Raw genomic sequence first — 12,559 nt, 5'->3', positions numbered from 1 at the left:
GGTAATGACATGGTAGTCCGATGTGCAGGAACCCCGATGAGGATCCTGTAACGGTGGTGCGGTAATGACCTGCAGCGCAGGGTATAATGAAGTGGTTCCTACTGGAATGATGCGGTAGTGGCCTGAGGCATGGGATATGCCGAAGAGGATCCCACAATGAGGCTTGGTATAGTTAAAGACTGTAGAAGTAGGGTACTCACAGGAGGTGGTTCCAGGAGAGGTCCTGGGGAGCGGAACGGATAGAAGGCCCTCCGAGGAGCGGATAGCCGGAGACGAGGAAGAGGAACATCAGGCTGGTCGGTGGTTCCTGGCGGAGGCCGCCATTCTTCCCAGAGATGACAAGGCAGCAAAGAAAGAGATGAGCATAAGTGGTCGCAGCCATCTGTGACCGGACGTAACACTCAGATTTTCATTCGAATCAGTCCATTTCCTTACTGTTCTTGGATAAGGAAAGAGATGCAGAGGAATACCGCTTGTTGCATCCCTTGGATGTCCAGAGACATGTGAGATATCTGGAGGTTTCTAAACCTTTCCGAAAGTTGGATTGCCTGTTTGTCCTTCATGGTGGGGGAAAACAGGGTGAACCAGCTTCGCAGGCTACAATAGCTCACTGGATTAAGGAGGTGGTCACGGCCGCGGTATATGGTGGCTGAAAAGCCGTTGCCCTCTCAGAATAGGCTCATTCCATTAGGACTCAGGTAGTGTCATGGGTGGAGGTTAGATTGTTGTCTACAGTCGACATTTGCCAAGCTGCAGCGTGGTCCTCCTTATACACCTTTTTCAGGTATTATCATCTGGATGTGCAGGCCTGGGAGGACACAGCCTTTTCATGTGTAGTTTTGACTGGCCCGCAGACAGCCTCCTGCCCTGTTCGGGAGTAGCTTGGGTATATCCCACTGGTTTTGGATTCATCTGTCTGGATGCTAAGAAATGAGAAAGTACTACTTATCTGATAATTTCCTTTTCTTTAGGATAGGCAGATGAATCCAGCTTCCTGCCATTGGCTGCTGAATGATTGCACTATGGTCCTCCTGTAGAACTAAGTTTCCAGGGATTACTGGTAAATGTTAATCCAGTCCCTAGATTAGTGTTAATACATTCTGTTTCTGAGCTCAGTGTTTCTTGTTGTTTAAGTATAGTATTGGTTGTCTGTTTTTAAATTAAGTTTTTTTGCTAGTCTGCCCACAGTTGCTTTTGAAGAGAATACTGGCAGGCTGATGTCACTGTAGGGCTATATATACTGTGACGGCAGTTGCTCCATCTCCATTTGCTGGTAGAGGTGCATAACCCACTGGTTCCGGATTCATCTGCCTGTCCTAAAGAAAAATAAATTATCAGGTAAGTAGTACTTTCTCACTAGTTAGACATCTGAGCATTGTACACAAATATATCCCAACAAGCAGCTTTGGATATTGTCACACAGGTATTGGAGAAACAGGAGAGATCACACGTTTAGCTGAACTAGCGTTATGCCAAAATTATTTTCTAGTCTTAGATACTTATAATTTACAACAACATGGTACAGCCATGGGGGACCACCATGGCTCCAAGTATAGCCAAGATATATATAATGTAACAGCTTTTGAAGACCAACATTTGTATGCTTCACCATTTTACAATCACATATTATGGTTTTGTATTATTGATTGTGTTTTTCATTTTGGGACTCATCAGAAGATGTTTTACAGCCTTTCATAGTTTGGCTAAATTCACTAGATCCTAATTTGCAGTTCATAATATAATGCAGTCAGCATAATATATCATTTCTGATATTTTAATTTTCAAAAATCAACACCACATGGGTACTTCTCCTTAGAGCACAGTCTGAACGTAACAACTTATTGTTTTCTAGCTTTAACTCCTACTGATTAAAAAAGAACCTACCTGTAGGGCATTTCCCACCTATTCGATGGCCATGTTCAAAGAAAGATGATTTTAACGAAGCTAAGCAGTTGAATGCTCGGCTTCTGGCTAGGGGGTACCCTTTTTCCATAATTAAAAAGAACTATAAAAGCTTATGATGCAGATCACGCTTGGCTTCAGCTAGACAAAAAAGAAGAATCATCATATTCAGAGTTGACATGTTTGATATGTTTCTCCAACATTTCATCATTGACTGCCAGACTAATACACAAAATTTGGAAAGTACTGAAGGTATATCCAGTATTTACCAGTCCACCTCTGATTTCCTGCACTCAGGGGAAGAATATTGAAGACTATGTAGTGAGTTCCCTTTTTTTTTTTTTTAAACTACACGTTTCTTCCCGCAAGTTTTGTTCCCTGGCGGCCAAATGGCTTATGGTCAATGTATGAACTGCATTCAAATGTTATAAGGACTGGTGGATTCCAAAGTCTGGTAAAATGGTGTCACATTATGGAACAAAAGACCGCAACTCCTCATATGTGGTATGTTTAATTATATGCCCCTGCATATAATGGTATGGGGGTTGAACAAACATAAAGTGAAAATCAGGCTTGCAGAACACAAGAGTTGCATTTCTGCACAAAAAATACAGGCACCAATGGTCAAACACTGTATGGAGGAGGCATATTTTCCAGGACTTGCATTGAGGAATTCTCGAACACATCACTCCCTCACCTCGTGAAGATCTCTTGAACGAAGACTGGATTTTAGAGAGCAATATTGGATTTTCACTTTAGACACAGTAGGACCTTGAGGATCAAACCTTGAGATTGATTGGTATTCTCTTATCTGACAAATGATTGACTTGAACTTTGGAGTTCTGTTAAAAAAAAAAAAAAAAAACTAAAAGAAAACTCCTGTATGTATAAGAATCTTTTTTGAGTTCATGTCTGGTCTTGTTTTTTGGCGCCAAGATAGGCAGAAATGCCGGTTAGACAGAGTAAGGGTCTTCTTTTTGTTCTGTGCCATGAGGTTTTAATGTTATCTCCTAGTAATATCTATGGTCTTTATTTCAGATTAAATGCCAGTTTTGTAATGACTGCAAGGGAAAATAAGACAATATCTCCTGATGCAGATTTCTACATCGAAGCACAGACCTGTCTTGGGGTTTCTTTGATAGCATATGGATTATTCATACAAAAGCCACACACGAAATGTGGAAAGATGAGTGAACACACTAGATAGCAAATCACAGGTATGTTGCAATAGTATTCACAAATGGTCCAACAAGCTCAAAATAAATAAGCAATAAATGCCTTCAAGTTATGTACATAACAAAATTTATTCAAGAATCGGTCCCCTGACAGAACAGTTTCACATGGGCTGCATTGGGAGGAAAGGTTTACATAAGCATAGAAATCCATATAGGAATAGACAATTGAAAATAAATTCAAAATTGGAGAAATGTTATGGTTATGCCATGTACATTATACCATTCCAAAGGAAAAAATACTTTTGCCTGTAAAACTCAGGGCTGATCTAATTCCAAGGGGGTTGGCAATCTGAAATCATCATAACTGTTGAAGGGGTCGGAATTTTTTTTTTTATATGCAGATGAAATAAGAAAGGCTGAGGATAACTTTAAAAATTGTTGACAGAACTGTCATGGCCAATCTCTTTGAAGTTCTGTTAACAATTTGTAAAGTTACCTCAGCCTTTATTTCACCTGCATATAAAAAAAAAAACAAAACCCTGTTTCCTACTCCTTCAACAACTGTGATGATTTCAGATTGCCAACCCCCTTGGAATTGGATCAGCACTGATTTTTACATGCACAAGTATTTTTCCTTTGGAATGGTATAATGTACATGGCATAATCATAACATTTCTCCAATTTGGAATTTATTTTCAACAATTGTCTATTCCTATATGGATTTCTATACTTATGTAAACCTTTCCTCCCAATGCAGCCCACTCGAAACACTGTTCTGTGTCAGGGGATCGATTCTTGAATAAATTTTACTATGTACGTATCTTGAAGGCACTTACTGCTTATTTATTTTGAACTTGTTGGACCATTGTGAATATTATTGCAACATACCTGTTATCTTACACTGATGAATTTGTATGAATAACAAATAAGTACCAGTTTTATGTGTATCAAGAAAAAAATTCTAAAATATTCAAATATCTGACCTATGATTATTGATAAGGCTATGAAAGCATATATATGCTGGTAGAGCCTATTATGAGGTCTTGATGAAATTTTAATTGTCATGGAGATAATGTTTATTTAAAAAATGTTATCACATTATAACCAGAGGACTATTTGTTACAAAGTATAATAAACATGAAGACTGGTAATGTGTCAGAAAAAAGGGAATCTTCCATTGAAACTGAAAATTCTATAGAATAAGATTAATTATTTTTAGATGGACAGACCCAAAAGTAAGTTGCCTCTTTCTGAAAGCTACAGAAGCAACAAAGTGGTTTCAAAATGTTAATAAGTTAACACACAAATTAATTTATGGTTGTAAATATAGAGATACCAGGGCATGAATAGTCTAGTAGTCATGTAAGTATTGTGTAACTAATCAGTCTGCAAGTGTCTAGAGGAGAACAATAAGAAAATCTTGGGTGCTATTTTGTTGAACTGTAGAACACCTGTAACAGTTTCTTGGAAGTTGCAAACAAACCAGTTATTCAAATTTTCACAATCCTTTTTAGTGAAGATTACATCAGAGCATTAAATAGAAATGTGCACAAATGAAGAGGCACAAGCATTCCTGATTTTAGAGACGTTTAAAAGCAGGTACCTGTAAGTTCTGGAAGCATAAAAGGGGGAAGGTTTGGGGAGAGACTGAGATGTAAGCAATGTAGTTTGAAAGAGAAACTGTTTCAAGTAATGGAAATAAATGTAATAGTATTGAGGCTGGAAGAATGTGAATATAAATTGAGTGCAAGATGGAAAGAACAGTTGTCCATATCTTCTGTGAACATATAATACAGAAAGACAAATTGTGAATGAAACAATTGGGTTCACACTGTGGAGCCCAATCCAATAGTAAGTATGCTGCTCAGAAGCTTCAGTTAATAATGTTAGTCAAATAGGTATGGAGACTGAATGTATTTTTCAAAGAATTGCATCACAAGGTTTGGTGTCACAGCTGTTTATGTAGAACTAGCACTGGGAGGCCCTCAGTTGTTGGGAGAGTATTAGGGATGTGCATTCGTTTCATTCGTTTCCCATTATATGCCAATTAGATGTGCATTCGTTTCATACGTTTCATTCGTTTCATATTATATGCTTGTATAGGAAACGTATGAAACGAATGCACATCCCTAGTAGCTATGACCTCAGTCTTTCCAGAGGCCACACAGCAATCAAAGAATCTCTGGCCTACATAAACATCTTAGATACATTATTATTATCATTTAGGGATATAGTTAATATGTCTCCCATACTTAGGTTTATAATGGCAATTTACTGAGGGTACTTCTAGGACAGTAGTGTTGGTATGTCCAGAGCCTTCTGTTCATAGTAAAATGAAGTTTGCATTAAAGTAAATGCGTTGCAATTTTTTTTTTTTTTAGGGGGGAGACCAGGAGTTCCTCCTTTCTCCTTTTCCATCCAGCCCATTTAGAGCCAGGGCTGGGATTCTGGCATCAAGAGCGTTCATTCACAACTACCTGGGGAGTTTTTTTCTGTATTCTAATAGTCCCTCTTATTGTTCTTAGTCTGGTCATTGTAGCAATGGTCAGAGGCCAGGAGCCATGCACCTGATTGAAACTAATATTGAAAAGTGCGTTAACAGCATGGAATAAGGTACAAGCCATCAATTCACTTGCAATCTCTATATTCTCCTGCAGCTTTGGAATTGCAGACTGGGTCCAAAAAGATCTTGAAAAACTTAGATGTAAAAAACATCATTAGCTTATCTATAAGAACCAGCATATGCCGATACCTTACATCCCAAGAGCAGGAGGTTGTTTGGGTCTCATAGAAATAGATTACATACATAGAGCCACCATCACAGACCTCCAGGCATACTGTGGAAATTAGAGTAGAAAAACCTTTTTGGGGGGGTTTGAGGGCTCTATATTCTAGGTCAGCTATATTGAGAAACAGTGGAATATTTTACACTTTATTTCTGCAGAGCTAGTTGTTTTCTGTTCTCTAAGTTGCTGTTATCTTTGAAAAAGGTCTATTTTTAGATATGCTTCTAGTCAATAGCCATAAATAGGGCTAGCAGCGTGTTTACCGCAAAAAATATTTGCAACTGTCACCCAGCATTATTTGAAACCGAGAATGGATGAAAAAGGGGTGTTGCTTAAGTATTTGGACTTAGTTACATGAGGCAATAAGTGATTGAACCAACTGTATGATAACCAAAAAGAGTAATGTATTGATTGGTTATATGATCTGCTAATGAAGAATTAGATTAGCCTCTGTCTAAATTGTATAGGGACAGAGGGAGAGAGCAACTTGCCAATGCCATGTAGCTATTTTTTGTAAATAAAAAGAAAAGATGAAGTGTTGGTTTCTTTCAAGCAGAATTACTTTTATTGACTAAATAAAATAGAATAGAAACTGAAAGTTGCTCTATGGAAATGAATTATTCCAGGGTCCTCTGACAACTGTGATTAAGCTGCCAGGGTCTTTTTAGACCATAAATCAGACCATACTTAACAACATCAACAGACCCAAATACTCAAAATGCTAAAGTATGAAAGTGAGCAGCCACAATCTCTCTTCATTTTTAAATTTGGACAAATGTTCCAGTAAACAGAAGGCACAAGTGAGCATCTGCCAGCAGTTCTGGAGAAAGAAACAGAATTTGCAGTTTAAGAGACAAAAACTCTTTAAAGGACTAAACAAAAGAACAAAGAAAAAAATTGGCAAAAGCATAATACAGTGGAAAGTATAAAGTCACTTAAGTAATTCCTGTGTCAGTATTTGATCTAAGGAGAGATGAATTTAAACATAAAGATCAGAGATTGATAATTGCAGCACAAGCAGTGGACTAGAAGCAAGATGGTTCACAGCCAGCCTATAAAATAATGGAAAAATGGACATATACAGCATCTTTAAAACAGAAATGGAAAAGGTTATAAATCTTGTGTGACATGCTGATGTCAGAAGGGTCGGTACACGGAGTGCCACAATAAAGTAGAATGGCTCATCCACTGAAAACTGTTATCAAATGTCCCCTAAATTGGAAATACAGTGTAATCTGAGGAACCTAAGGAATGTTAACATTGATTTCTTGCATGATGATCTTCAACAATTTTCAGAAGATTTCATGGAAAGTTCTCTAGAGATGCGATTTACCTAATGGAATATGGTTCTTTAGGCAGCTTTTGAGTAAGCCCGGAGTTATCGGATCTCTTTGCTCGGAAACAGAACTCCTTGGTTTCACTCTAGACTAAAGGTATTAAAAAGACAAACAAGGCATTAGGAAAGGAAGTGAAGGAGAAATAAAACAGAGGACAAATTCAAATGTTTTGCAAGAATTGAATTTTATCAAATAGAAATTTAAAAAAGCAAAAACACATTCTCCTTCAAAACATTTGAAGCTGGCAGAAAATCACCCTAGAAATCTTTCTAACTTATTACATAGTTTTCTGATATTGTTATCTACTTTCAATTCAGCCTCAAAGACAGACTTTTGCCTAGTACCAATCACAAATCTACTCCTAATGTTGATAGTGATTTTGATATGGTTTTGACAGTACTTGGTTTTCATTGTTATTACTACTAACCTTAGCATGGAGCGGCAATTACTGCCCTTAACGGAAACATAGGGGGTAACCTACATGGAGTGGCAGTTACTTCCATAAGAAATGGGCTGGGCAGACTGTATGGACCATTTGGTCTTTTTCTGCCATCAGTACTTTGTTAATATGTTAATTCTGATAAAATAGAGGAGGAATGTAATATGTCAGATACTTTCAGTAAAATTAAGAGGTTTAAGAAATTCTTTATATTGGAGAATGACAATTCTTAGCTACATCACAACAGGTACTTTTTGATCTGGACCCAATGCCGTCCAAACTGGCTAAGTATCCTGAGCCGGGATTAGTCAGATTTCTAGTAGGTATTATTAATGCTAGTCTTTTGCAATGTCATGTGACTACTTTTAGCATACTTCAGGTCATGTAGACCTGAAGTATGCTAAAATTTGCCCGCAGTTAAGAGAAAAATTCCCTTTATTCAGCCAATATTAACAACTTCCAGCCAGTTTTATTTTATTCTTATTTTCTAACATTTTATTTTGAAAGTCATTGAAAAAGTAGTAGCTGTACAATTATCTAAATTTCTTGAGGATACAAATATCCTCCATCCAAGACAATCAGGTTTTAGAGAGGATCACAGTTCAGAAATTACCTTAGTAGGGGGGGAGGAGTCAAGATGGCCGCGGCTTGTAGACGCTGAACCGATCTGCCCTGCCAACTGCTTCTTTTTTCCTTCTTTATTTTCTTGCAAAAGGAAAAAAAATTACCTGAAATGCCTCATAAACGCAAGGGTAAGGTAAGGGTTTATCCCTCAAACCTACCTAGCCCGGCGGGGCAGAGGCACATCACCGAGTTCGCGCTGGTCTCTCCTGTTGTGGGAACTCTGAACGCCGCTGCGGTGGAGCCGAGAGAAGCGGCTCTTTCGCCTGGCGAAATATCATTGAGCCCACCAGAACCTCGAGGACTGCTGTGTAGCTCTCCCCTCCGTCCAAGTAATGGAGCTGCATTCTCGGACGCTATGCTGCCCCTGGGTGAACAGCGTGAGGGATCCATTACCAGGAGCGGAGCTGGGTCTACCATCCCCCCCCTGTCGGAGGTATGTGAGTTGCCTGTGAGGAGCTTGGTGAGTGAGAGCAACGAACCTCTGGGAACATCGAGAGAACAACTGCAGGGGGAGGAAAGAGGACTGGGACCCCTGGAGTTTGAAAAACCGGCAGAAATAACGCTGGAAGCCATATGGGATCTTATGGCTACCATGGCCCGTACCCAGAAGATTCAATCCCAGCAGTTGGGCAAAATAGAAAATAAAATGGAATCTGTGGAAAAAGAGCATTTACAGATGATTCAGGACCAAGCTATTAATATTCAGGATTTAACAACTAAGGTAAATCAGACACAGTCACTTAACTCCTCCTTAATGAAGGATTGTATAATATCTCAAAGAAGACTGGAATCTGTTGAAAATTATTTGCGTTGTACCAATGTAAGGTTGGTCAATTTTCCTAAAGTGTTAGGTGAACCAGTTCTGGTAACTTTCAAACGATTTGCAGTGGAATCCCTCAAGATTGAAGCTACGAAGGTTCCGACTGTGAAAAAACTCTTCTTTCTTAGAAGGAGTTTACAGACTTCCACGGGAGGAGAGAGGGATGAATCTAATAATTTAACACAATACCTGGAGAACTCTGAGTTGGAAGTTACAGAAAGGCTCACCCTATTTGTTCAATTTTATACAGAACCAGAAAAAAGTTTCCTGATGAAGGCATTTTTCCAAAATATAAACAATATGTTTATGGGAGGGACGGTGAGGGTCTATCCAGACCTTTCGCGTCCCACCCAACAGCGAAGGAGGGCGTTTTTAGCTATGCGCCCCGAGGTCTTGGCTAAAGGGGCTAGCTTCACCCTCCGTTTTCCTTGCAGATGTATTATAAAATATTCTGGAAATGTATATGTCTTTTTCATGCCAGACCAACTGAGAAGGTTTCTTGATGGGGGGCCATAAGTTGATTTGCTCGAGGTCAAAATGAAAGAGAGCTTTAAGCCAGTTTAGTAAAAAAAATTTTTTTTGTTATTTGGTACTTCTCTGTATTTCTGTTTCTCCTCCCCCTCCACATTTCCACTGTAAAAACAAATGATGCTGTGAAATAACCCATTGTATATGAATATATATATATATGATGGGATTGAATTTTCTTTTTTCTCTTGTTAAATTTTTCTGTTATTTCCGTCAAGGTATATTCCTTGTATTTGTTTGTAAAAAACACTATAAATAAAGAATTGAAAAAAAAGAAATTACCTTAGTAACCCGGTTGAACAATATTAAGATGAAGATCACAATGGATAGGGGTAAGGATGCTCTGCTAGTATCTAATGACATGAGTGTCACATTTTGTACAATCATCAACTTTTAATTCAAAGACTGAAATTGGACCGATAGGGACATCATTCAACTGGTTTGTCATACTTTACTGTGAAGGGTAGCAGGTTTGTGAGCCATTTGTGCTGCAGCATGGTTGGCGCAGCCTCAAGGGCGAACCCAAAAGGACTACCCCAACAGCTGGTGAATGTGCCCTGTAGCAGGACAGTCTGGAACTTCACCTTTACCAGCTGCCTCCCCTACAGGTTGAGCCCTTGGGTTCTGGCGACCAGCAGGACTTAGGCGGGTCTCTAGAGCAATGAATATAACTAAATTCTAGAAACACACTGGGATCAGGGCAGGCAGCAGACCAACAGAGTCAGAGACAGACCAAGTTCAGGGCAGGCAGCTAGCAAGAGTGATCAGGGACGGGCAATCGTGGTCAGGTCCAAGCATGAGATCAAGATCTGGAGAGTCAAGCCAAGGGTAGACAAAGACACACTAAAGACACTGTATAAGACAATTAAGACCAGGCAAGGCCAGATGAGGTGAGCTGGAGAAAGAGGAAGGCTAGAGAAGGCAAGGCTGAAGGAGGCAAAGCTGGATGAGGCAAGGTAAGAACCAGGAGCGCAGGTCACTAGAGCAGCATGTATTGCAAGGCAGGAGATACGTTAAAGAGGCATCTGTGGCTCCCCCAAGGAGCCTTAATTACATAGAGGCCAGTGATGTCATCACAGGGTGCCATGGCTGAGTTCCCACAATGGGCCCTTTAAAGGTCGGACCATCGGGCATGAACGCACTTAAGAGATTGGGGAATGGTGGCGTCCATTGCCATAATCAGCTGCGTCTGGCACCGGCAGTGTTCCTGCCACAGACAAGTGCTGGCGGCATCTGGGATAAGTGAGGCGGCTCACGGGAAGGCCCCATAAGCCAAACTGTGTGTTAGGCACTAATTGTTTCAGATTAATTGGAATTCAGAAATATTGGAGCCTAAAGTATTATTCTGTGGAGTACTGTAGGGATCCATTGTTCCTATTCTTTTTAACGTTTACATGGCCCCTTTAGCAATTAACTTTCAGGGGCTCGGTTTCAGAAGTTTTTTTGGTTTTTTTTATATGCAGTTGAAATTCAAGTCTCTGCCTATCTTAGTCTTAATTCACAGTAGGAGTTAGCAAAAGTTAAATTGTTTGGATCAGGTGGCACCTTGGCTACAAGTGCACATATTAAAAATTAGTCCCCATATGTCAGAAGTGCTGTGGATAAGTAGAAAAATAAGTAGAAAAATAATTTGCATAAGCAACTTTCTCAAATAGGTATTGAGATTCTGCAGAAAGATGTAAAAATGTTAGACAAATTTGATAATGGGATGATTGTCTAACCAGATAAGTTTACTGAGTCATTTATCATTTCGCGTTAGGGCCTTATCGCACGCGGTAACGCCATATTTATCGCGCTCCTGCGGCCGATATCACTGGTATTATCGCAGCAATTATTGCGTATGGTAGAAAGAGGATTTATAACGGACATGCCTACCTGCCCCAATAAAAACACCTGTTCTTACCTGGTCTAGCTTCCTTAAAGTCATGTTTGTGGCAAGTTTAATTGTTAGGGGATACTGGATGCTTCGGGAAGCTCACTGCAGACAACAAGCAGAACAACAACCACCTCAGGAAAAGGCAAGGGCAGTTCCATCCCCTCCTAGGTAAGTCCCTGCACCAGAGGCTGGGCCATGGGCCCCACAGGGTCGGGGCACAGGACACCTGACAACACAGGTGGACACGGCGGAGGAGATACAGGGAGTGCATCTTTCCTCCACAAAATCCTGGCTGGGCATGCCAGAGTACTATGTGGTTTGCAGGTATCACCTCAGCTCTCGGGCTATCCTGGAATTATAAGAAGAAATTCGAGGGGATTTGGATCCGGTCACCGAAAGGTCCCACGCTGTGCCTGCCTTCACAAAACTGTTGGCCACCCGGCATTTTATGGCAACTGGCTCCTTCCAAACGACAGTAGGGGGGTCGTGGGGGGGCAATGTCCCAAACCACTTTTTCATGCAGTCCGGACCAGGCCATCACAGCAGTCTCTGACCGCATTAATCGCTACATAGCATTTCCTCGGGACAGGCAGGACTTGATGGACTTGAAGAGAGGTTTTTATGCCTTCACAAACTTTCCCGATGTTCTGGGAACTTTTGACTGCACTCACGTGGCCATCATTCCACCCCGTGACAGGGAGGAGATGTACCGCAACAGAAAGCTCTTCCTCTCCATCAATATGCAAGCAGTCTGTGACGCTCAAATGTGCATCCTTGACATGGTAGCCAGGTACTAGAGAGCCACGTATGATTCCTTTATACTTAAGTAATTGGGCCTGTGTGAAAATTTTGAGGACAGCTTGTACGGAGACTGTTGGCTTGTAGGTAAAAGATGCTTCTTTCTATATTCCATCTCTGGCTATGTGTTTGTGGCAAACGGCATGGACATGGTGGGTGGCTGATGGGAAGGGAAAGCATCGCTGCCATGACAAGTGGCTTGTACAGTTATGTCTGCAGGCCATCGCCCCAGGGCCAGGCTTTTTCTCCCCATGCTGCAGAGGCCTGCTAGTCT

General features: G+C 40.5%; 1 protein-coding gene across 10 annotated transcripts in view; it reads left to right on the top strand.

The window, feature by feature from the left end:
* The window catches only part of KLHL8 (kelch like family member 8), a 202,917-nt gene that overhangs the window by 128,481 nt on the left and 61,877 nt on the right, over nt 1–12,559 (top strand). Inside the window, exon 8 of one of the 10 annotated variants that reach the window (XM_029599696.1) lies at nt 5,459–5,703. The exons of the other annotated variants lie outside the window; for them this stretch is intronic. Coding sequence (XP_029455556.1) covers nt 5,459–5,602 — 144 coding nt within the window. The 3' untranslated portion in view covers nt 5,603–5,703. Of the gene's footprint in view, nt 1–5,458; nt 5,704–12,559 lie in introns of those variants that run through there. 10 annotated transcript variants of the gene reach the window in all.

This window comes from Rhinatrema bivittatum, chromosome 1, assembly GCF_901001135.1.
Source record: "Rhinatrema bivittatum chromosome 1, aRhiBiv1.1, whole genome shotgun sequence".
In the NCBI taxonomy this organism is placed as follows: Eukaryota; Metazoa; Chordata; class Amphibia; order Gymnophiona; family Rhinatrematidae; genus Rhinatrema; species Rhinatrema bivittatum.
Note: the sequence above shows the minus strand (reverse complement) of the source record. Positions and strands in the feature narration are given on the sequence as shown.